Source organism: Triturus cristatus, chromosome 1_2 (genome assembly GCF_964204655.1).
Source record: "Triturus cristatus chromosome 1_2, aTriCri1.1, whole genome shotgun sequence".
Classification (NCBI taxonomy): Eukaryota; Metazoa; Chordata; class Amphibia; order Caudata; family Salamandridae; genus Triturus; species Triturus cristatus.
Window position 1 is genome coordinate 941,330,162 of NC_140580.1, and position 26,530 is coordinate 941,356,691.

Below are 26,530 nucleotides of genomic sequence, written 5' to 3' on the forward strand. Positions count from 1 at the left end.
TACAGCCAAGTCTGCCGAAGAGCAAACCGATTGAGGAGATGTTCTGACTTCTTGAAGGCTAGGATTTATTTGGGTTCTCGCATCCAGATCAGAGGTTGGGCTGGCCAGGCCAAGAACTGGCCTCTTTGCCTGCAGACAACACTGACCACCTAATATGCCCTACAGATGCCAAATGACATGAAAGACAGTGAACCATTCTAAAGTCGGAAGTACTTGATCTGTTCTTGTGTGGTCGCCAGTTCCCCCTTTTTTTCCTGACACTAGTGTTGTATTGACATGTTTTAAATCCTGAAAAAAAACTTTTTGTGTATCCTGCTATACAGAGACCTTTGGCGTGGTCCATGTACTCCAGTATTAAACTTGCAGTGATCCAGGCTTTCATCGATCCCTTCCAGGTTTTTAACATATGGCATCAACAAACCATGTTTAAGAAAGATAGAACACTTGATCTCAAAACACACACACAAACACATGCACGCACGCACACCCACCCACCCCTCTCCTGTTTGAAAAGGCTCCCTTGAGCTACTGAGCTTCTATTGATCCATCTGCATCCAGTGATGGTACAGAGACCCGAGAAGACTTTGGGTAGTATTTCCATCATCCCCCAAAACGACTTGTTGCTCTCTAGTGATGAAGGAATTAATCCAGAAACATGTGTCTAAAGGTACACAGCAAAGGCTGCACCAACAAGGGTGAAAGATTAAAGACTACTACAGAAGAAAGTGTTATCATGCACTGCATTTACTGTGATGCACTGGGGCACATTGAGTGCTGGGATGTGAGGGAGTGTGTGCCCACCCTCCTCCTACATGAAGATTAAGTGCCAAAACGCTGCCTGCGTTGCCAGATGCAGGTAAAGGGACTGATAAAGAACATTTATGAGGTTCATGTCTACTGAATAAAAACTACACTAGGGTATCTTCCTACAGACCCAATGCCCCAGCTAAACCCACTGTCATGCATGTGTGTTTCTCCACAGCACCTGTTACCACCAATCATCCACTGCCTAAATTGGTCTCCTGTGTTGGTCTGGGCCTGGGTTGAGAATCAATTTTCAGTTAGAAGGGACATGAATGAATGAACAGCTGAGCTTCATTTGTAGTGTTTGTTTGGGAGCATGCCTGCATGTAAGAGTCCAATGGGTGCCTTCCAAGGCTGTAGAACAAGGTGTAATAAACATCATTGATAAAGTGCTAGATCCTTACTAAAGACAGTAGGGTGATAGGGGCACCTGCTGGGTTTGATGAAAAGCAAACATCTAGATTTATACTTCTGTGTCAGTTAATTTAATCTTTTCCCTCCCATTTAAAATAAAATAAAAAAACAGCTTGTAGGTAAAAAAAATTGTGTTGGGGGTACACAGCGGTTGTATACCAAGAAATCTTTGATGTGTGCTCCAGGCCAAGCATCTCTCTTTATAATCGGAAATGCGAAGTGCTGCAAGAATTGCTGGTGCTGCTCGGTCCAGTGTTCAAAAACACTCTTTCAGACCCCAAGTGCTATCCCACCCTTTCTTCTGTTTAAAAAAGGCTTCCCTTATGCAGATGCCCATAGGGCCAGTTTAGCTGCCATGAAGGGCCCATGACCTCCACCTGGACATTCTGGACTTGAAAGGGGTAGCCCAGTATGTGCCTCAGTCCGGGGAGGTCAATAGTGTTCAGAAGAGCGCTCAGTGCATCCAAGCTCTTCCCACAGCTATCCGGACAGATATGCCCACCTCAGGATGTCCTCCTAGGCAACCATGCACACCGTCCTGTATGTCCTCCTGGGCAGCGACCTACGACCGCCTATCCAAGCCCTCCTAGGCAGGTTCAGGAGATTGCACTGAAGTCATTGCCTGATGTAGAGAAGCTGTGCTCGCCTTTGCTATCTGTCTCCATCCAGAGGGTGAGGTAGCTGCCTCTGTGAGGCGGAGCCGATCCATTCTACTCAGAAGGAGAATTCAGCTCCTCAAACATGTCGTCGATCACTTGCCAGAGGCAATTCTCAAGAGGGAACTCGTTGTCCACCAGATTGACCAAGTAATAGTTGTCGTGAATGTACTGGATGATCATGCGGGATGGAGACTCCTCCTCATAGAGCTTAGCCCACTGCTCCGTCCACAGTGCGAATGCTTCATCCTGGGGGAAATAGGCAACAGAAATGGTCAAAGTCTAGAGAGGGAGAAGATCACCACTAGCAGTGGGAGGGCACAAATGAATAGGGAGATGGTCACAGCGCTCAGGGAGAAGGTGCAGCAGAACAAGGAGCAGTTCACAATCCACAGAGAAGGATTCGAGCGAGGGCATCACTTAGCATAGAGAGGGTACATAAGCAAAAAGAGAAGGTCAAACCCTTCAGGGGAGAATTTACAGAAGACCAAGGAGAGAGTCACAACTTGTAGGAGGAGGGGTACAACAACCCAGTAAGAGGGTCATAGCTAGCAGTGAGAGAGTCAAGACCAGCAGAGAAGGTGCAGGAGAATAGGTGAGAGTTTCAATCTGCAGGGTGTGAGTGCAGGCACCAAGAGACAGTCAAGCTAGCAGTCAGAGGGTTCAGAAAGGAGGTGCAGGAGAATCGAGAGAACGTCAAACAGCAGGGAGAAGGTGTAGAAACCCAGAGAGGGTGCCTCAACTTGCTGAAGCTGCTGCAGGGAGAGATGGAGAGCGTCACACACAGCAGGAAGGGTTTCAGCTTGTAGGAAGAAGGCATATGTGTACAACAAGAGGTTGTAGTTCTGCAGAAGGTGCAGGAGAAGAGGGTGGAAGGTCTCAGCCAGCAGACTGAAGGTACAGGAGAAAAGTGAGGGTGCCACAACATTAAGGAAGAGGGTGCAAAGTACATAAGGGCCACAGTGTGCACAGACAGTGTACAGGAGAGCAGAGAGTGTCACAGAAAACGTGCTGGAGAACTGGGATAAAGTTACAATCTGTAGGAAGAGGAAACAAAAGAATACAGAGAGGATTACAATGTGCAGGGAGAAGGGTAAGAAGAACAGGGAGAATTGCTGCATGTTGGAAGAGGATGCAGAAAAAGAGAAGAAAGAAGTACGAGAGAATGAAGAGGAATAGCATGAAAGAGTACCAAGGGAAAAAGAGGAAGCAGATTTTTGGATGGAGAAATAAGGAAGAAGAAAAAAGTTGAAGGGATGTGAGGCAAAGTATGAAAAATACACCGTTTTGTAGAGGGCGGGAGAAATGTTGAGAGTGTACAACTTGTTTGAGCAGACAGTGCAGCGGAAGAAAGGGTAGATGATAGGTGGTGGAGAGGGGAGTCAATTGCAGGCAGGCCAGAAACAGCACAAAACCTCGGGAGAACAGACAACGGCCCTCATTACAAGTTTTGCAGAACATGGTGGGGTATTTACCACAAATGGCAAATACAATTTTCTCAGGTGGGGATCAAATATGATAACTACCTCCTATTTCTAGTTTTCAAAACAAGAATGAGGGATAATAACACGCACAACTGGTTTTTAACACACTGAATTGTGTAGAAATTTGCATTTGTTCTGGCATTTTACACCAATAAATTATGGCAAGTTTGTCCTGCTGGAATATACCAGTGTAAAACTCCAATGGTGTAATAATTAAACAATTCAGAACTCGACGTCTAAGCATACTACTGCTTGTCATTAGGGACAAGGAGTCAGATGGCGGCAGAATGCGCACAATGGTATTTTTAAGACATAGGGAGTCCAAAAAGCTATATGGCCGAGAACAACTGAGAAGGCGGAGAAAGAAAGCATGTAAAACATGTAGAGGTTTAATTCTCAAGAAGGCCTAACATTTTCATTATTCTGTGCACAATTACACTAATTTCAGAAATTGCAGTTCACAGAAGCCAAGGTACTATTGGACAACAAATAAGGGAGCAGTACAGCTTGAATAATCTTCTTAACTCACAGCAGGAGGCATCGTTATGAATTGTCAGTCCCACAAACTCCAGAGACGGATCCACAGCTGGACGATCACTCTACCGCAAGAGTCCTATAATACTCTAGAAGAGTCTAACCACTAGAGAACCTTAGTTCTCTGGTTCCCAAGGTCCTAGAGGAGTAACCCAACTGGAGCATCTTACCTTACAGGTTCTCAGGAGCTCTAGATGAGTAGGCCAGCTAGATTAAGGGGTTCTATGCAGCTTTAGACTAGAAGAGATGTGCCACTGGAGCATCTTACCTTGCAGGTTCTCAGGAGCTGTAGAGGAGCAGACCAGCTAGATTAAGGGGTTCTATGCAGCCCTAGACTAGAAGAGATGAACCGCTGGAGCATATTACCTTGCAGGTTCTCAGGAACTCTAGATGAGTAGGCCAGCTAGATTAAGGGGTTTTATGCAGCTCTAGACTAGAAGAGATGTGCCACTGGAGCATCTTACCTTGCAGGTTCTCAGGAGCTGTAGATGAGTAGGCCAGCTAGATTAAGGGGTTCTATGCAGCTCTAGACTAGAAGAGATGTGCCACTGGAGCATCTTACCTTGCAGGTTCTCAGGAGCTCTAGATGAGTAGACCAGCTAGATTAAGGGGTTCTATGCAGCTCTAGACTAGAAGAGATGTGCCACTGGAGCATCTTACCTTGCAGGTTCTCAGGAGCTCTAGATGAGTAGGCCAGATAGATTAAGGGGTTCTATGCAGCTCTAGACTAGAAGAGATGTACCACTGGAGCATCTTACCTTGCAGGTTCTCAGGAGCTCTAGATGAGAAGGCCAGCTAGATTAAGGGGTTCTACGCAGCTCTAGACTAGAAGAGATGTGCCACTGGAGCATCTTACCTTGCAGGTTCTAAGGAGCTCTAGATGAGTAGGCCAGCTAGATTAAGGGGTTCTATGCAGCTCTAGACTAGAAGAGATGTACCTCTGGAGAATCTTACTTTACAAGTTCCCAGGAGCTTTACAAGTGTAAGCCCGCTATATCAACTTTCTAGAAGGTAGGTCTTGGGAGATCTAAATAGAAGGTGTAGCACCTCTGGGGAGCCTTACCTCACAGGTTTCCAGGAGCAGCCGAGGAGTAACATGGCTGGATCACTCCTCCTGCCACTTGAGGTGACAGCTCAACAAAAACTGGGTAATATCGTTACTTGCAGGATCAATTCCAGGATCACATGGAGCATGGCAAATCTGTAATCCCATTCCCAGAACTGTTATTGTAATAATGATTGCCCAGCCCTGGGTTTGCACCCGCCTGGTTAAAATGGTTTAATACAGATGACATAGAATCAGCCCACACTGTCGACGGAACATCTAGGTTCGTTTTTAGAGTCAGTGTTAATTTGTTTAGGCAAGGAACTTTGGAGAAATGTCACTGTCTGTGCAATATTTGTTCTTTTGGCGACGCATCATGAAATCGTGATTATACTGTTTAGCTCTGTTAATTTAACTGCATTATGGGTCATGTAGTGTTCACCATATAAAAGTAAGCATCTTGATCACGGGTTAGGATAATCAGCTGACCAATTGTGAGAGATTTAAAATCGAATAGGATTGTGGGAGAATTAACGATTTTTTGCAATGGAGACGATGTCGAGTGGTTTTAAAGCTTGGTGGCAGGTACGTGCATGCAATGAACTTGTTAATAAGTGCAAAGGGTCAATGTTAACCAGATGAACTAATGAAAGTGAATGTTGGACGTTAGTTTAAACCGTTATACATTCGGAAGGTCATTGTCGAAGCGATTAGTGAAGGGAAAGAGCGGGATTGTAGGCGGTGGTAGTGTGGAGGAAGCAGCCTATCTGTGGGGAGAAGCAAACAAGCTGTTTACGAGGAGCGGGAGGGAGAGATGTCATTCGGGAAAACACTTCATCGAAACAACGTGGAACACGCAGCCTGACCACAGGGAGAGACAAACGAGTGGTTCATGAGAAGAGGGAGGGAGAGAACACTTGGGACATCACTTTATTTAAAAGATGGGAGGTTGATTGTATAATCATAGGGGTGCCAAATGCTGGTAAATACGACCGCGCTGAAATGTAAAATGCACTTTGATGTATCGAGCACTCAACAGGGAAAATACTAAATCGAACATGATGTGAAAGTATGATTAATGCCATTGAGTTCTAAAGTATGATTAATATTAATTAGTGATTGTTTTATTGTTATTTACAGTGACCCCTGACGAAGGGCACTTCAGTGCCCGAAATGCATTGGGTTTTTTCAATAAACACTGCCTGTGATGAACTTCGCTTTTGTCATGTTCTTACAAGAGGTCCGGAGGGGCACAGTCTGAACATTAAGAAATCTGGAAAATGGCGCTTGTCATTGTGTGGGGACTGAAAGTTAAGATTGGAAAACAAAGAAGAGGATTAACAGGATGAATGGAACAAGAGAAGAGTGATTTATGAGGAATTGATAATTGCCAATGTGGCACATTTCGCAGTGCGTTTGGTTGGGGCGCATGACGCCCCATTGCACAAATCTGTAATCTCCACAATTTACAGGTTACACTAAGCTACAGAGGAGCTCAGATGGAGGATTTCTATCCCTCACAAGTCCTGAGATCTTTTGAAGAGCTACACAGTTTAAGTCTTTCCTACCAGGCATGCACTAGGATTTCTTGTAGAGGTGCAAGCTGATAGCTCTTCACCCCTTATATGTCTTGGGATTGTTTGCAGAGCTACACAGCTTCACGGGCACCAACTTCATAGTTCCTGGGAGCGCTAGAAGAGATGGACAGATGGAAGATCGCCTTACCTCACAGGTTCTGTGCACTCCAAGAAGGTCTGTGCCCCTGGAGTATGTTACCACAAAGGTTGCCTCGATCACAGTGGAGCTGCACCACTGGAAAATCTGACCATGGAGATTGGCATGAGCGTAGAGGAGAGACATGGCTACGTGATCTCCCTCACTCACAGACCCAGTGAACCCTCCAAGAGTTGGGTAGCCTGATGTCCTCCTAGAGCCACAGTTCCTTGGGAGACCTGGAGTAACCAAACTACATGGTCCTCCTTCACAAAGGTCCAGGCCTCTTAAAGGTGTTAAGTCTACTACCTTACAGACTCTGGGAGCTCTACAGTACCCCAGCTGCAGGCTTTTCCTATCTCACAGTTCCTGCGATCTCCTGAAGCTGTAAGGCGTCCCACCACAGATGCACGATGTTCCTACATCATAAGACATGGAATTTCCTAAAGCTGCTGCATCCCCCATCTCACGCTTTCTGGAAGCACTAGAGTCCCAGCTCCATGATCTTCCTACATCACAGGTCTTGGGCGTTTAAGAGCAACACAGTTTGAGGATCTGCTTACCTTCCAATACATGAAGCTGACAGGATCCACCACAGTGGGCTGGATGATCTCACGGCCAGGGAAAATGCCCCAGGTTACGGCATTGGGCTGAAGCTCAGCTGCATTGGTGATGTTCTTTCCCTGAGAGTAAGACAGCGAGTGAATTCAATAAAGAAACACTGAAGGTGTTCAATTCAAGGCAAAAATAATAGTTTGCTGACTAGTTCATTTCATGTCATGCCTAACACCAACAATCATTACAAAATGAAAAAGCAGTAAGTACAAAGTGCCAAAAAGTGCATCTCTGGGAAAAGAAGGCCCTGACTTATGGACCCTACCAATAGACAGCAATCCCATGCAAAGCACTGGTTTCCGTTTCTTCATACCTGCACGTTGACAATGTGGTAATTTACACGTGGCTCGTACTTCTTTAACACTTTGAGCAGGGCCGACACATTCTCACTGGATGTGAAGAATTCTAGATACGCCTGAGATGGAAGAAACAGGATATTAAGATGTCACTTCTTTCAAGACACAGGTGAGGGACTCACAGCAGACAAATGCAGGAGGATGAGAGAATGCAGGGGAACAAGAATAGGGCCATGGGTAGAATATGGGTACATGCTTGAAAGTACAAGAAAGCACAAGTGTAGGAGATGAACGTCGGTAGAGAGCAGGGACACAGAAGGGCCCACAACGAATACTGCATGAGGTACAAACTTGTAGCACAGAGCTTTTAGGAGGAACACAGATGTGTATAACTGTCAGGAGACAGGAAGGACAAGAAAGGGACAGCTACAGGTGATAATAGTCAGAATGAGAAAGATACAAAAACAGTAGAGCTAAAAGGGTCAAAGATGGATTAAAAGTGGGATATCTTCACATACCTTTTGAAAAACATAGCCACCACTAGGCCCCCAGCCCACCACAGGATCAGTGGAAGGTCTGGCATTCATGTTGGGCTGAGAATTGATAGTTAGAATTCCCCTTCTGTTCACTTTCTGCAGCTCTTCTTTCATTAGGTTCGTCTCAGGAGCTAGAGGGTCATCGTTCCAAGGAAGGCATGTTATCTGAAGAAACAGAAGAGTTATAGATAAAGATATGATGCTTTGGTACAAAAGGATGCTACAAGACATGACGGCGCAAGCTTTGGATGGTGCAGATGTAAAGAAGCAGGTTTGCTTGGCAAGCTTTGGATGGTGCAGATGTAAAGGAGCAGGTTTGCTTGGGTGTGATATGGAAGGACAGTGAGTGCAGGTGCAACAGGGTAGACTGGTGCTGGCACAACCCAGTAAGATGAAGCACAACCGCATGGGCAGGATGGCGCAGGACAGCAGAATAGCATGGGAAAAATGGGGCAAAGTAATTTGGAAACAAATGGACAAGGACCTACAAGCACAACCCACAAACATGGCATGAGAAAGAGGGCTCAATAGAACAGGCAGTACAAATCTAGCAGCACCAGTAAAGTTCCTGCATATGGGCAGTTGCGCATTCCTGAATGCCAATGTGGACAAGCTTTGTTGCATATTGACAAGTCTCCCATAAATTCTTATTATACCTCCACACCTGTCCTGCTGAGTTCCAGGTTCTCCACTTATCTTCCTCTGAATATCCTAGAGTTGTGACCATATTTCACTTCTCTTTGAGTTCTGCCTCCCTCTGAAATACACAGAAACCCTGCACACACACTAGGACTAACCTTATGTCCGCTGCGGTTTGGTTCACCAGAAATATAGGTTGTAAACACCTCATACACGCTTTCTTCGCTCATCAACTCTTCACCCCACATCTTCAGGAGCTCTTCCCGGGGAGATTTGCTCTTTAGATAGAACAGGTAATAATCTTTCAACTCTCCAAAGGCTGGTGAGGATGAGTTACCCCTGATGGACAGAAAAAATGGTAACGTTAATACAAGGCTAATACGATAACTTGAAAAACCGGTCTTTGTTTAGCTTCAATTGGGTAGCAAGAATTTGAAATTTTCAACTAAATGGAAGTCATGGAATCACAATGCCTCATGTATCGGATGGAGGCAAATCTAGACTTGTGGCTTGGGTGCAAATGGTAAATTACAACTTCACTAAACTAGGGTATAAGTGAAGGTCAACTATTAACTCCACGGCCATTTACATTGTCCTGGAACTAGGATCACTATCTGGGGAAGACATTGACGAGCACATGTAATAGCTATAGCTTGACTTTTGGTACACACAACATTTTGTAACTTAACACAAAAATCCTTAACAGACACTGAAGACTTATTTTCTTTAGTGCTGTCGACGCCTCCATATTTTTGACTGCCTGAGTCTATGGTGATTTAAACATAAACAACATGAAGAGAATGAGTGGAAGCAGGTGGCAAGAATAGTTTTTCAGGCAACCTGGTAGCATGAAATGCAAGTCGAAGAGAAGTTTTCACTAAAGCACACTCCTCAGTCATTGTTGAACAAGGTAACAAAATAGGAGGCGTATGGAATACCTGCTGAAAAGAAAACACGTGCGGCCTGAACAGATCTTAGTACATGTATAATTTCTGTCACACCCGATGAATCCAAGATGGCAGTCGCTGCATCCCCAGCGGGAGAGCATTGCAGTGCACCAGACGTTCGCGAACGTCATGTGGTCGTCGCCGGTGGTGGTGGTAAAGGAGGAAATGGGACCTAAGAGCATAGGTGTGGATCCGGGAGCTTGTAGTCGGGAAGAAGGACTACACCGGACGGCCCATGTCACAGTGAGGAAGAGGACGAAGTCAACAGTGATGGGAACCAAGAAGGAGAGAAACCGCCTGTGCCGAGCCCATGAGGGGAGGCCCAGAAGTGCAGAGAACTAGACGACCGCTACCCTGCTGTCAAACCCGGCGGTCCCAGGACACTGCGTTTCTCGACGCCATGACTCTGGAAGGCCGTGGCCTGAGGCAAGTACCAGGGGTACAGTGTAGGGGTGGGCGGAATTTGCGGAATCGCGTTACGCAAATCTCCGCGAAACGGTAAAAAATCTCCGCGAACACGCAGAAATTCCGCGAACACGCGGAATTGCTTGTTCGCGATACTTTTTTCCTGTTCGCGATCGCTGTTTGCGTGCTCGGGGTGAAATATCTCGCTAACACGCATATTGAGAACGCGAACAAGCAAAAAATTTCGCAAAGTCGCGGAACGCAGATTTTTGGGCAATTTCGCGTTCTCCGCGGAACGCGAAATTACCCAAATTCCGCAAATTCCGCGAACGGAACGGAATTTACTGCCCAGGCCTAGTACAGTGAGCGGTTTTCAGGTGCTGGGCTGGAATGTGGGTATGTGGTGGAGGGAGATGGGAGTCTACGAGCACCAGTTTACTAGCGAGCACCACTCCACGGGAAGTACAGGCACAGTGACGGGCACAAACAGAGAGGATGACGCTAGCGGTGTTCCTGCATCCCTCTGACCCCATTCTATTATTGTATTCGAGGGCCTCATTACTCCCGACTCCTGGTCTTACAGAGGAAGAGAGCGAAGGAGACTGGCGAGACGCGGGAGGGACATCCTTGAGGAGACTGCATCCTTACGAGTAGCTGTTTCAGCAAAAGAAATAAAGCAGTGCCTCTCTGACTAGTGGGGTTAGACCGCAACATGTTAATTACATATTTGTTTAATACAAATCGGGTTGGTTTCCCAACCGCATCAGATCTAAATATGCAGACAAATCTATTTGGGAGACTGCAAACAATTTTTTTAATTATGTTAATTAGAACTGTTGAGTGTTTTGTTTCCTCTACCGGTTAACATCTGGTATGTAAATAAATTATTATCCAAAATGATATCTTATTATTATTATTATTATTAAAATATGGACGGTCTGGGTGCATTGACTTTCCAAGGACTCATCTCTTGCCTGGTAGACGTTTGCTGCAGCTACCTGCATTGCTAAAGCAGTAAAAGGCACAAACAAAAGGTATCAGACACTCCTGTACATAACAGGAAGATGTTACGCCCATCTCACTTTATTTGTCAGGGCGTAGTGAGGGCCTTAGAAGGCTAAACGCTTACCAGAAACTAAACTCACGTTAGTCTGAAATCCACTGAAAACGAACCGAAGAACACAGCACGTTGATAAGTTTTAACATACTCAGTGGCCTCTGAGGAATTGAAATATCGTCGCAACTCCATTCAGTGCTGGCGCACAAACATTCTCCTGTACAAATAGAGCCTAAAAGCACAGCAGAATGAGAAGGTGGTCACTATGGCGGACCGTTTTAGTGCAGAGCTAAAGCAATTCCCCTGATTTGATCTTGGTGACAAGATAGTTGATAAAACTTACATTTCCCACAGGATTGTGGAGTGCATGCAATGCTTACTAAAATCTCAATTTTCTTTTACACTTGGATGTTAACACCCTCATATTTGCAATTAATGGCACTGTAGTGGAGACAGGAGATGCTGATAAATGTAACCAATCAGTGAGCTTCTGCAGACATGAGTCAACAGTGTGGGAGTGAGAAACTCCCAGGAAAACTAACCAAACTGGAAAAGGTCGGTGGTATCAAAAAAGCAAAGAGCAACAGACGTCTGTGTAAGAGATTTAAATAATGAGAGAATGGAGCTGTGAGCAATTCACAAATGCGAAATTTAAATACATTCTTTCAAAGTTAATGCTAGGTGAGTAAATTAGAAGTGTATATTTATTGGGTTGGGGCTTAATCAAAAGCACCCGGTGTGCAGCTACACCGATATTCCTGAAATAAGCACTGTTATAGGAAAGATGCTTATTACCGGTCAGCTTTCAAGCCATATGTCACTAGTAGTTACAATTGAACTTTCCTGGTACATCTCCCTTCCAGTGAGAATTCAAAAGTCCACAAGAGGTGTTTTAAGTCACTAAGAAGGAGGTTATTACACATGCTTTGAGATTTCATAGAGGAGTCTGCCTTCTCTAACTAAACCTGCCACCTCATGAATCGTGTCTCAGAGCGTACGCCCACAGTTCAGTACATTGCTGCTCTCCAGGTTGGTTAGCAATATTAAATATCACTGATAAGATATTTTTAATTACTTATTCGAGCAGTATGTGTCCTTCTTATGGGAAGACAGTCTGGAGTTTAATATTGTGAGCTATGAAAGTTGATCTTTGTGACAGTTCATAAACTGCTGTTGTCCCAGGTAAGATCCTGAATGACACTGGGTTCACTACATTCACTCTTACACTTTGCAAGGCTAGACTTGATTCAGGAGAACATTTAACTTATGGCGCACACCCATAAAATACCAGCACTACCAGACATTCACTTGTTTGGAAATATTAGGACAACTTCTAAACCACATTTTGCATGCAGGATTCCTTAAAGATTTGTGCGAAGAGAAATTCATGTTCCCTTGGTGTCACGGTCATACTATTGCTCCTTCAGGCTAAAACCCATAAAACCAGAGGCTATTCTGGGGGCTAATGATATTTATATACAATTAGAATCTACCAGATAACCCATCATATTTACTAAAATAGTCCATAACATTTTATCTGGAGTATAAACGGCGATGCTTGTTAAAATCATAAATTGTTAAACAAGGTATAACCAGCAGAAAGTTACCTTCAAATTCAGATTTTCTTGGTCATTAAGAGTGGGAAAAGCATATTGGTCTGCCTGCCTGCATTATTCTACAAAAATAACACAATTTGCATTACTGCCCTAGAGCCGTATGTGCTGGTGTTTCAAGAAGGAAAGCAGTTACTTGAAATGACACACCCAGCTGGGAACAGGCTGATCCCTGGCACCGTACACTGCTGCATGCGAAGGCAGCGGCATCTGATTTGAGACTTTGCCCAGACAAGAGCGCGTCTTTCTGGAAAGGTACTGCACATTACGCCTTAGAACTAGCTCAGGGTTGCCTAATGACCTTTTCATTCTGATTGCTCAAAAACCCTTTTAAAGATTCAAGTTAGGTTGATTTGATGCCAATTTGTGTATATATGGTTTTTCATGATATAAACTGAAAATAGATTCAAGTTAGGTAAGTGGCTTTTAATAAATGAACACATTATACAGACATCAATAGGAGCTTGTGAGGAAGGCCACACCTACCAGCGTCCGTTGGGGAACTCGTCCCATTCCTGTGTACGGTAAATATAACTCTTTGGTCTGGAGGCCCAGAAGATGGGGCGCACGTCCTCAACCCTCCTCTTTGGGTGTGCACTGACTGCCCAGGGCAGCGGCCGCCTGTTGAAGACAGAGCATTAGAAGTGGAATTTGCATTTTGCCCATGATTTGGTATTCATCATACTAGTTCTTTTCAATTACTTTAAATTGTTTACTTTCAATTGTTTTATTACATGAAGGTTAATAGTTAGCTTATTGTCTCTTTTAAGCTACCGGTGTATTTTTTGTTTTAAAATGATAACGTATTACATTAAAAAGTAGAGAAAACTATGGGCTGGCGGGTGGAGATGGTCTGACCACCAGGGAAGGAATATTTCAAGCAATGCAACTTTCCTTGTGTGCATAGACCTGGTGGACCCAACTCTGTTGTAGGTTCCTGCTCACCTTGGATCCTCCTTCCAAAGGCCGAGGCGTCGCAGAACATCCATTGTGGCCACTTCTCGGTTGAGGGTGTAAAAATGAAGTCCGTGTACGAGCCCACTATCCAGTATCTCCCGGCACATACTCACAGCTAGGTCTATCCCATAGTTTCGGATAGCAGCATCATTGTCTTTGATTGGCTCAATTACCTCCTTGATCTCATTGGGTACTTCAAGTTTGGAAAGTTTCACCAACTGTCGCAGAGAGTGGTATCCCTGACCGAAAGAAGATGATTAAAAATGTTGCACTTCATATATGGTTTTACCTGTTTTTTTAGTTCTCTCAGTTTTTGATAGACATTGGGAACTTAGGTACACAGAGTTTAATTAAGTCATTGAAGATTAGACAATGAAATTAGTGAGGAAGCTCAGATTTGAACCTGGGTGTCCTGGTTCACAATTTAGCCACCAGACTACTTTTCTTCCCAATAGCAAGCATGCCGAACACTTCATGCTTGTAAAGCAGGATATAGTTAGAGACTGACTGCTGTGGGTCAGAATGAAAGTGACATAAGTCAAGATCAAAGGACCTGTGTAAGTCAATGTGGACAAAAAAGTATTTTCAAAGGGGTAGGGCTAGACAGAAAAAAGAAACAGGTTGTGCAAAGAGATCCGTATTTAGAAAATGATTTGTCGGCCTTCATGATGGGACAATATGTACAATGTATTCCATCTGATATTTTCAATTGCGATGCTGCGCCGGACAAATCACCCACTTTGCACGTTTTATTCTAACTTACAACCTAGACTCCAACCCTTCTAATTAGCTACTCGCCAAATCACTGTAACATACAGTCCCATATTTCCTGGGACTCACTTGTATGGGGAAGATTCCAGGTAGAATGGGGCAGGTGATGCCAATAGCGCGGCAATCCATCAGGAACTTTAGGAATGTTTCAGACCTAAAGAAGAGCTGAGTGATCACAAAATCAGCCCCGGCGTCCACCTTCTCCTTCAGGTGAAGCAGGTCCTCTTCGTAGCTTCCAGCCTCGGGGTGGCCTTTAGGATAACCTAGAGGAACAGTGGACAAAATCCGAATGTATTAGTGAATCCTGCCCCTGGTGTAGGGCAATATTTTACCATCGGAGCTTTAGCTACTCACTGTGGCGTCACCGCCGCTGGAACGTTTCTCTTACCAGCAACACAGATGTCAAAGTAGTCATCAAACTCGCAGCGGATATGCTTCACAAGGTCAATGGCATAGTTGAATACCCCTTCTTCTTCCTTCCACTCCTCGCCAATGGGATCTACCAATGACAGAAAGCTCAAGAAGATTAGCGACAACATCACACCACTTAACTGCTGCCTCTAGTCCATCCACAGCTTCAGGGAAACACCCACTTTAAATATCAATTGGATAAGTAAGACAAGAGTCTTTTTAGTTCTTACACTATTGCAGTTCAAGTGCTTCCCAGGAGACAGAACAATACACACACCCATCGGAGCCCTGATGTGTAGGCAGGCTTCACTAAGCACATCTAGTGGCCACCGGCATACGTCTTGACAGAGAAACCTTGGAAGTGACTTGGTACAGCTCCTCCATCATCCATTCAACTTCTAGGTCCTTACACCGGACACATTCCCCTAGCAAGATGCATTAGTATTGGTCCCGCTGATCACACACCCACATAAACTGAAGAACGCTCTGGTTTGTGTTGGAAAGCTCCGAACCACCTAGAAAGTCGGCTCAAAATACTTAGAATTTCCAGGTGTAAGACTGATGTGGAAGAGGCATAGAAATACTCAGACTTCTGACCGAATTCCCATCAGAAATCTCTCTAGCTTCTGATGAGAGACTCCAAACATAGCGGAAATAGAGATTTATTGCTCTAGTGGTAAAGTCTAGGCACGGATTTAGACACTTCTTAAAAATGTGGTACTGTTACTGCAGCATAAACATTTAAATCGGGGGACATACATCCCGGAGATGACATTTCGTCAGTTTTACCTTTGCTAATAGGTGAGAAGTCAAACCACCTTGTGTATCACCTCCACAGAAAGCCATTTGCATTTTTCTCGAAATTCGGACATCGTAGCAATGCAAAAAATAGTTTTGTTTTTCCACTGCTCTGACATCGGAGACGTTAGTAATTACTATGCACTGCTAAAATCCTGTTGGTATAGTTTGCATGTATCTTTGTCTCTTCACTGAAGTAGTAAGGGGGTGCATGACCATACAGACGCCCAAGATTGCCAAGCTGTAAAGTGGAACGGTTATGCCAACTGGTGTGGGTCAGCGGTATACGATAATCCTGCTATTCAAGAGGCTGCTTCTTCATTCCCTTTCCTTGATCCCTACTTTCCTCTCCTTGCTAGGACTTTGTAACAGTCTCAGGGCTACATTAGATGTTCCACATACAACCAACACAAAGTACCATGGCTCAGAGAGCATGATGGGGGTGGGGGGTTCATAAAAAAGCCACAATGCACTATCTTGAAGTCCAGCTCTGAATATGGCTAATGGAATATGCACAAAAGGTTACTTCTGGCAATGTGGACCAAGCTGCCTTAATGAGCCCTATCCACAGAGCTAAAAAGAATCCCCTATACTATATGTGTCACTTTATGCATAAAGTTACACAGAGAGCACAATGGCCTATGCTTATAGATCAGTGGTGCTGAACACGCTCCCCCCACAACCATTTTAAGCTCACAACTAAAAATGAATTAAACAAAGCTACATATTGGGGTTGATTCACAAGTCTCTCTTGAGTAAGTGTGACTTATGTTTGGAAATTCAAAAGTCACAGCAAGGTAAACATAAAGTCAAACCTATGAAAAGATGGTGGGGGTGAAAATTAATTGAATCGTTTAAAGTTCATTACCTGGCTTTCGCGGTCTGAATTGCAGGCACCTAGTATGTTCCAGTGAATTTAGTATAACTGCCCAAAAAATACATTGTTTTGCACAGCTCTATTTCCGTTCCCCTCTTGCATATTTTTTTTATGCCACCTTGTGTCAGAGACTTGTTTATCAGTGTAGGAGTTTAAAAGGCATAACGTTGCGTGCCATTCCTTCTCTTATGGAGAGCGCTGATCATTTTATCACAGCATGATAGTTGTTATATTGCTTCCATGTTTGTGCTAATCCTTTCCTACCAAATTTGATGATGAAATTAATTTACTCCCGAGGTTATGGTAATTTCTTACCTTGTGGACGTGATGATCATTGCTACACAAGGCATTCTTGCGTGCACGTCATTCCTATCATTTGTGCTCATTCACTTCGTTTTTCTGTAATGTGCATGTAAATTATATATTTTTCCTTTGTACGTGTAGGTAATGTTTTTCTTATATGAGCAGCAGGTGTTTCGTTCCATGAGTGATGGTGTACAATACCTCTTTCCAACGTGTTGATGCAGATGAATGACTGTTTCTTTGCTGATTCACTGCATTTTTCTTTTATGTGATATTTCAGTTAATTGTTTCCGTATTGCCAAGAAGTACAAGTTACTTACCTTCGGTAACGATGTATCTGGTAGAGACGATTCTAGCCGCACATTCCTCAACGTAGAATAATCCCCAGGCGTGAGACTGGACCCGGAAAACTTTCTTGCCCAGCATCTCTGCGTGCCGGGGGCGGTACCTCACGACTCCGCCCCGACGTCCTCCGCAGACATGACGTCAGCGAGGTCACATAAGACCCACCCCGGCGCGCTGACGTCAGTTTGCTTCAGAGAACTTTTCCGCGCCACAACGCGGAGTCATCACAACAAAACTGAGGCAAGTATGGGAACAGTGTGCGAAAAAATCAAAGAAACAAAAGGAGAGAGACAAAAGGTGAGGAACAGCACCAGGTGGCACCTAGGCGCCAGGAGGCTACAACAGGAAGGCCAAAGCAGGAAAAGAGCAGACCACCTCTGAGGAACAACTGTGCAAGCCAGGCAATAGCTCCAGTGAGCACCAAAGTACCAGAAGGCCACATCAGTAAAGCCACAGCACGGAAAGTGTAAAGCACCCCTCCGTGGAACCACCGTGCAAGTAAAGGCGATATCCAGGCTGGAAGCACAAGCAGTGGAAAGCGCTGTAAGAGAAAGCGAGAGAGAGAGACTGCAACCAAAGACCACACAGCAAAGGGCCACAAGCCCGGAACAGAGGAGCAACAGCAATCCACCCCCAGACTAAACAGTCAAGGAGGGCGAAAGCCTCTGAAAGGAGCAGGAGGCCAAGGACAGGCAAAAGAACCCCCAGCGTAGAAGACCGCAAGGGAATCAGAAGTTGTAACAACAAAGGGAAAAAGAGCAAAAGCAGGCCCCTACACTGGAGAGAACCCAGCTGGAGGGAAGCCTGACAGGACCCCCACAGAAGACAAGCCACCCAGAGGGAGGCGAGCGCAGAAAACCAAGCTGGGGGTCCTCGCAGAACAGGGAGGAAGGGCGGGTCGTGAACGAATCTGCGGCTAGAATCGTCTCTACCAGATACATCGTTACCGAAGGTAAATAACTTGTACATCTGATAGAGACGACTAAACGCAGATTCCTTAACTAGAATAGATACCCTAGCCATACCCAGAAGGGAGGAGGGCATTCGAGAGAGCCTCCACACCAGAAGAGACCAGGGCCCCAGTTGGGGACATGGCACAAGAACAAGAAGGAAAAGGCCAGGTTATCCTAAGCCCAACCAAGAAAGAGCGCCCGACACCCCGCAGGGGCAGATGGCACTCTAAAAACCTCAAGGAACACAAGGGCTACCTCGAACCCAGTTTGAAGAGGGAGACCAGAGGCAGGGCCCACCGGAAGAAACACATGCACAGAGAGATAAAAAGGTCTGAATACACCTTGGCCGCAAGCAGCGGGTAAGGCCGGAACAGCTCCACAGCACAGGCGGAAGAAGAACGCACCAGTGCGCAAAGCCCCAGCGGAACGAGAGGCAGAGGTGCAAGGGAACACATCAAGATCACAACGGTGGAGTAGAACAAGAAGCCCTGCACAGGCATGCGCCGCCAGCAACAGGCAACACTACGGAACTGCACACCCAGGACAAGGCAGACGCCCGCCGAAGGCAGAGGCCAGGGAGGGCCAGGACACACCTCAAGGGAGGGGCCGGGCCAGGAACACACACACACACTGACCCACGAAGAAGTGGAGGAACCGGCAGAAGAGAAAGAGAGACGGAGGACGGGCCCAAGCCAGCCATCAGAACACAGAGGCCAAGAAAGCCAAACCCGCTGGAGCAGCAGACAGAGGACCAAGCCAAAACACAGGGCAAAAGTGCGGAACCGCCGCAACACGATGCCGCAGACAGCAGGCCAGACCGGCCGAGCGACGTAGAGACAAGAAGGACAGACCGAGACCGGGGCTGGGTCAGAGCCGGCGCGGCTAAGGAATGGCACCGAAAAGGAGTTGACTCGACCTCTGACGAGGCAGCCTCCCATGTGGAGAGACGAGGGGGGCCCGTGGGCACGTCCTGACCCCTAGCCGACCCTGCGGCGCTGCCAGGGCCAACAGCCGCCGACGCCTGGGCGGCATCACCTCGGCCTCGGACAAGGCTGCTGCCTGCCCAGTGGACCGAGGGGGACCCTGAGCCCCGGCAACATCCCGTGACACCACAGGGACCCCCGCCGGGGTTTGCGGCGAGGCAGATGTGCCGTGGTCTGAAGGAGAGAACCCGGAAGGGCCGCACCCCGACGGCACCACATCCTCCGAACCTGGATCCGAACCGGTCGGCGCCGGAGCCACCGGCGACGCCGCAGGAGTCCCCGCACGTGGCAAGGGATTCGCAGACACTCCAGGAAGAGAAGGAGAAGAAGGAAGAGCCAAAGAGGCTTGCAATGCCGCCGCATAGGCCTCCATCTGGGCTCTGGTTGCCCCCGTGTCGGGGAACGGCGGAAAGGGTGGCGACGCGGGGGGCCGCACCACCCGCGGAGAACCCACGCCCCCAACAGGCCAGGGACCGGGCCTCGGGGACAAACCGACACTTACCAACAGGTGAGCGATGCCCTTGCGGCCTGGGAGAAGGACGATGTCGGTGACGGAAGCCGCGGTTCTTGAAGCCGTCCGCGGGGGACGGACGCGCCGACAACGCTGACCTGGACATGCGTGCCGAGAGGAGTTTAATCCGGCGCTCCCGCCGTGATTTCGGCTTCATTTGCTGACACGCCTCGCAGTCCGTTGAGTCGTGGTACTCCCCCAAACACCACATACAGATGGGGTGAGGATCCGACGCCGACATCTGGCGCGCACAAGACGAGCACGTCTTGAAGCCCGAAGGCATTCCCACACTGTACCCAAGAGACGCGAAGCGTAAAAAGAAGGCCTTAAACAGGCCAGGAACACGATCCGGGTCCGCGTTGCACGCGTAAAAGAAGAAAACTGATGTTAGCATGCCGGGATGGGGCTTATGTGACCTTGCTGACGTCACGCCTGCGAAGGACGTCGGGCGGAGTCACGAGGTGCCGCCCCCGGCGCGCAGAGATGCTGGGCAAGAAAGTTTTCCGGGTCCAGTCTCACGCCTGGGGATTATTCTACGTTAAGGAATCTGCGGCTAGTAGTCTCTATCAGATTCAATACTTATCAGGCGACACCATGCCTGGAGTCACTGGAGCACAACATTACTGTGAATCATTTTGTTCAGCATAGCTTAGCGATATCTTCAGACATTTGCAAAGGTTTATGCTTAACAACATATGGGGTGTCAGTCCTCTACCACATCTGGTGGTGCAATAAAGCAGGGAAATGCATTTATAACTCCGGGTCATAGCAAACCTTTGCTTTGACAAGTGCTTTGCTCCAGGAACTGTTTTAGGCTGAACAATACCTACACTCCCCTGCAAATCTGGTCTTGTGTTAAGAATTCCTAAAACATCCTTGCACCTATTCCAATTCCAGGAGAGCTTATGCTTGTTTCCTGTGCCAGCTGGGCTTAAACCATTGTGCCACAATTTGTGGCAGCAGTGCTTCTCACATTTCTGAAGGTTTTCTGTGCCCAACAGGGAATGACTGCAACTGCACTTCCTTAGTTTTGGGGCCCCAGATTTTTCCCTGTAGGTTAGCATTCCAGTATTTTATTGGACAACACCTGGTAGTGTTTTTCCATGGCCACCCACCAGCCTCTGGATCCTGAAGTCAGTTAAACTCTTCTGTTCTATAAATAACTGAGTAGATTAGTAATCTTGTTTATCCGTTATCAGCCGCTCCTACCACCTGACCTGACTGTGTGAGCTGGTCTGTTTTTCTAACAGAGCTTGAGTAATATCCAGAGTAGCATTCTGGCATACTCCCACCTCAGGTGACATTTTGATCCTCGTGCAGGTGCTGTATATTGTTTTCAATAAGTGTGATCCATCTTTGTTGTTACAGTAACTAAACAACCTTATATGTACACTTATCTCACATAGGGCTGTACCTTCCATTATAGTTGCTATAATGGCAAACTGTGCTTCCCAAATATTTTATATTGCATGTTCTCGGCTTGGTTTTCTTTATCTCATTTTCCTGAACTGCAGGATAATATGCAATAACTGCAAACCTTTATCAACAGTTTTCTCTTATAATCCAAAATTCTGTTATTAGTCCTTTAGGGGTTTGCAGTTTATTGGGCATTTCTAGCATGCCTCCTTAAATTGCGGGTCAACTCCCATTATCTGTATGCTGTTGTTTACCATAGTACTGCTAGAAGCAACCCAAATCCCGGTGCAGATCTTGGAAACATGTGAAGCTACAGATAATACATTCTCCATGGGAGGAGCAGACCGAATTTCTTTCCCATGTGGAAATGCAGGTAAATGTTGCCTATGTGTGGTTGCAGGCAAATTCTTCCTTGTGTAGAGTGACGATCATCCCTTTCCAAGATGGAGGTGCAGACATTTCTTCCCTACAAGACGAGAAATTGGGCATCACATTGTTAAAGGGAACTTAGAGGAGGCATGAACCATGTGGACATTTCTCACCTCCTCTGAGTGCCATTATGTTCTTCAGTCCCAATCGCTTCGCCTTCTCCAGATGTTTTGTGATTTCACTCGTACTGTGATTGACACATGTCATGTGTAGAACGGTTTCTAGGCCGCAGAAGTTCACAGCAGTGTTGGCGATAATCATTGAGGAGGTTTCCTTGTCAGAAGCAGGGTCTCCGGCTGGGTGCCACGTCACATCGATGAAGAGAGGCCCACCAGCTCCCATTCGATCAAACCTAGAACAGAAGGCAAACATCCCTATTTTTTATTAAATCATTTTTAGAGCAAAAGCACACCGAAAACACACAGCACTAACACATTCTGCCTCTACAAGAGCATCATCAAAATAAATCCCAGAGACCAAGGAAATTGAGAAGCACACAAAAACAAATTCCACTCTTTATGATACACTGACCCAGACAACTTCTCCCCACTTCATCTAGTTTCTCCCCAGCACCTCTCATGCCTCAAATCTAACCCTACCCCAATTTTCTATCTGGATCCTCCAAGAGACATAAATGCAGTGCTCCATCATCAGAGGTTTAGCAAGAACTGTTGTCCCAATTCCCCTTCTTATATCTTAAATATCCGGCGCTCTCTATGAATATATATATATATATATATATATATATATATATATATATCCATATCTACTCCATCCCATATCATGTGGTAATCTGTAAAACATTCAGACACTTTCCCTGCCTCTATACCAGGTGCATCTCAATGAAGCTTTAAAGCATGACTTCCCATACACATACACTGTTTTCTCCTTAAGATACCCGATGACTCTACACGCAGATCTCTCCAACATATGGTCCCTCTCCAGGAAACTTTGCCATCACTGAATGAATGGTGGCTCTATAGGAATCATTCAGGCACGTTCTCCATTGTAACGTACCTTGTACTTATCCACTGCACCACATCCCTATCACTTTAAATGCTGTACCTCTGTATGAGGCATGCAACTACACATCATCGCTCTTGTACTATTAAATGTCCTGTGTCCCTACGTACATGATGCCAGTTTGTAAGACATTACTCTACATGCCAATCCACCCCCCCACACTATTGTGGACATCCCCATGACACACTGAACCCCATTCACTGCCCCCACATATGCACACCTGGAGATCAAGTTGACACTTCCGCTTGTAGTGCGTGGTGGGAAGAATTCTAGGGAGAACCATTTGTCTCCAGCTTCCATGCGGCGGCGCATTTTGTCCCGTAGCCGCTCATGGCGTTCAGCATCTAATATAGGAGTGGAGCATCTGGAGCTTTCCTTAGAGCCATCGCTACTGCTTGCACTACTGCTATCCGATTTAGAGGGATGCGGCCCGTCAGGGCCATGGAGCTCGTTTACCATGATAAGCTTCCTGCAAACAAGAGAAAGGGATATGACGTAGGGTACAAGAGGTCGCGACAGAGGAGCATAAGCAGGACCAAATGTTTGTGCAAGCTATCATTATTAAAGCACACAAATACATTACAGTTACAAGAGCACACAGTCTACCATGAGCACCTAACAGCAAGCCCAAGAGAAGATAAGAACACAATAACAAATCCTAATCACACTCCAGCCAGCGATGGACAAGGGTGCATGTGCAATGCTGGCAAAGGGGCTTGACATTAGTGCACAACAGCAACTCAAATTCATATTTGCAATAGAAGGCTATATTAATACAACAGTAATCCATTTTTGGAGAGCTGATGAAAGATCATAGGGTAAGTAGGCAAAAAGAAAAATACATTAATTCTTGTGAAGAAATAATATGCAAGGGATGTGCTGGATTCTACCCAACAGTTACACTCTCACCGCTCCAGTTTACAATTTCCAGAGGAAAACTTGGATATAATTGAATAATTGAACCTTCTACCAAATCTCTATCATGCTGGCTTTCTAGCCAAACCACTGGATGCACGGTAAGTCCCCGCAATCACAATACAGATTGCCTTTTTTTGCACCCTGAAATGCCACCCCCTACTAATAGAGAACCTGGGACTACAGGAGATTTAGGATACCAACAACTAATTTACCCATGACATAATAAGGGTCTCTAGAATCTAAATTAAAGTCTTGTACTCAGGACAGGAGGGGGGGACTTGGGGAGGCCTGATCCAGGTTGTTCTATTTGTTTTTTAACCATAACCCACTTGCCTGTATATTGTGCTACTTTTAGTTCTTTGGGGAATACAAGATAGCCATAGGACAACACGCATCTTCTCATAATAGGTATCTCTGAGCCCAAGAGAAGTAGGTGAAACTGGGTCCTTTGAAAGGCTGCACTGGTTGTACCTGTGTCATCAACTTTGATTGCGATTTCAGTTTTTATCTTGCTCATTTGGTGTAAACGTATAGCAATTGCCAATATCACTGCCTTTATCCAGCTGCATTGCATCTGCTCATGCCACCTTCCAAATTACTTGTCCTACTAAGAATAGGTCCGCTTGGTGTAAACAGCCAGTGCTCCGCCTCCATTGTGGCTGGGATTGTGCTATGAGGATGCCCATGAGCATGTAAGAAACTCCATGCCTATGAATGCTACAACACTGGCGGCAACAAGCACATATAACTTCTAAAGAACACATCAGACAAACCACCTTACAAACATCCAACACAGTATAGAGATACCATAAAATCTAGATACTAGTGTTCAAAACAGCAACACCACACACTAACATCCAACAGAACACACTGAATAGAACTCCTTAAGAAATATCCATCACAATCCAGGTACTCTACATTGTGAACTTTCACAACACCAAACAGGACTCGGCACCAAGAAATACCATTCACAACTATCCAACAACAACCCAATGAGAATATATATTGACTTAGAAGTTGTGCAAGCAATAGGCAAAGCCATTCATCTTCAACCCTCAATCACCCAAACACAAAAATCATACAGTTACAGCTTAGTGAATAAGACATACGAGAGAATAAGACTAGAACACAGTACATACAACATCACCAGAAACCGAAACAGACTACAGTCTGTGAGGTGTGCACTGTACAATTGCCTTTAACGGCTCGATAATTGTTGAGCTTACTATTATCAGCAATTCTTAAAAATCGAGGTGAAGAGTCATAGAGAATTTATGGATTATGAAAAGCAATTCACTTCTTATTGGCAATATAAATGATATAGAAGTTTTAAAAAACAGACCTAAAGAAAACTCCTGTTGAGAATGACAAATACACATATAGGGTTTGATATACCAATATTCCATTCTCCAGAGATAGCTCTAGCGCGGGGACACACCGTTGGTGTAACCAAGCGCTCTATAAATGTATAAATAAATAAATAAATAAAAACTGGTCTCAGATTGTGTGCTGACCTTTTGTGAATAATATAGGATTTTACAAACTGACCTACCTAGAAATAGGTTGGTTCACCAAACAATTAATCTCAGGGTATCGCAAAACGACCTTCCCAATTTTTTATTAGGGAGGTAGCAAGTTGCCCCCTGCGATTTGCCACAATCACAAGGATGGTGGCCTGCAAGGGTCAGCAGACCACCATGTCTGTAGATCTGTTTAAATACTGTCATTTCTTATGTGGTCCATTTTCCGTAAAGGAAACAGAACTGCATTTTATTTTATTTTTTAAAGTTTTACTGAGAATTGGCAATGATCATGTGAAACCTACTCTCCCTGAAACCTTTTTCAACATTCACACTGGGGAGGGGGTCCAAGGGAGAACACTAGTCCTTTGCAAATCAGTTAACACCTCAACTTGGGAGTTGGTAACTGAGCAAATGTTTGTAACCAGAATACACTACAAATTGGAAGAGATGCCCACAATAAGCACCTTCTAGGTAGCGATTCACAGCCCATTTCTAAAATAACTTAAAGATTCAGAAACTGTAAGAAAGTGGCCCTGTATATACTGCACCAAAGTAAGGTTCAGTGTGCACAGAGTCCACAGTCCCCAGAGGTTTGGCAAAGGCTAAAGTTAGATATAACCTTACTCTCTAAAGTGGTAGCTTGGTTGAGCAGTAAGGCAGTATCAGAGGACAGTGTAAAGCATTTGTTGTACACACTCAGTCAACAAATGGTCTCACACACTCAAGAACTGAATTCTAGGCCAATTGTTTTGTATATAAAAATATATAGTTGTATTATTTTAGAACCACAAGTAGGTATCAAAATACTTTCTCAGAATTAAATGCTGTAGTTGTATACTTTCAATAAGCAATATACTTTTACATGCAATAGTTACAGTTGTTGCAATAGGCAACACAGTTCAAACACAATTATAACATTGACCTCAATGGGAATTTTTAAGTAAATGCAGTTTCAATTACTTTGCGTGTGATTTTCTTACTCAGGGTTGGATCCTGGATTCAGCCCTGGTGCATTTCCTGTAAACAGTTGAAAGAAATCGTTTTTGTTACACAGGCGATTTTTAAGGAATATTCGTATGTTTCAAAAATCGATACTTAGAAGAATTTCTGGCAAAAACCAGGCAATGTTATCCCATGGAGGAAAATAAAGTTATCGGTAAGTATGGTTGTAATTACTTTTCTGGGTCAGTGCTGGGCACCAAGATCCAGCACTAGGATCTCTCGTGATAACAGGTGAGTAATATCGTTTTCGTTTTTCGGCTGATTTTTAGTGAATATTTTAAAGTTTCAAAGCTCGACACTTTGAGTGGTTTCACTTGGAAATTCTGCTGTTACCCTATGGAGAAAAAGTGAGTTATCGGCTTTCAGGTAAGTACTCGACTGGCAGAGTTAAGGTTCTGGGCATAGACTCAGGGGTCTTCCAGGGTCAGGTAGGTCCAGTTGTTACACCCTCAGTGGCACAGGGGCAGTCGGGTGCAGAGAGAGTTAGGCCCAATGTTAGCCTATGGCGGGCAGAGGGACTTTGGTTGGTGGCTGCTAGCAGGCAGGCCACGC

General features: G+C 45.3%; 1 protein-coding gene across 4 annotated transcripts in view; it reads right to left on the reverse strand.

Annotated features, from left to right (window-relative positions):
- Positions 1 to 1,273: 1,273 nt before the first annotated feature.
- MTHFR (methylenetetrahydrofolate reductase) overlaps positions 1,274 to 26,530 on the reverse strand; it is a 64,594-nt gene continuing 39,337 nt past the window's right edge. For all 4 annotated transcript variants that reach the window (XM_085609909.1, XM_085609907.1, XM_085609906.1 and 1 more), the window contains exons 2-12: positions 22,756 to 23,004; positions 21,626 to 21,864; positions 14,875 to 14,985; positions 14,556 to 14,749; positions 13,704 to 13,954; positions 13,245 to 13,379; positions 8,895 to 9,075; positions 8,080 to 8,262; positions 7,579 to 7,680; positions 7,214 to 7,333; positions 1,274 to 2,123 (exon numbers count right to left, since the gene is read on the reverse strand). In XM_085609909.1, the coding sequence (XP_085466035.1) occupies positions 1,929 to 2,123; positions 7,214 to 7,333; positions 7,579 to 7,680; positions 8,080 to 8,262; positions 8,895 to 9,075; positions 13,245 to 13,379; positions 13,704 to 13,954; positions 14,556 to 14,749; positions 14,875 to 14,985; positions 21,626 to 21,864; positions 22,756 to 22,994 (1,950 nt within the window). In that variant the 5' untranslated portion in view covers positions 22,995 to 23,004 and the 3' untranslated portion in view covers positions 1,274 to 1,928. The remainder of the gene's footprint in view (positions 2,124 to 7,213; positions 7,334 to 7,578; positions 7,681 to 8,079; positions 8,263 to 8,894; positions 9,076 to 13,244; positions 13,380 to 13,703; positions 13,955 to 14,555; positions 14,750 to 14,874; positions 14,986 to 21,625; positions 21,865 to 22,755; positions 23,005 to 26,530) is intronic.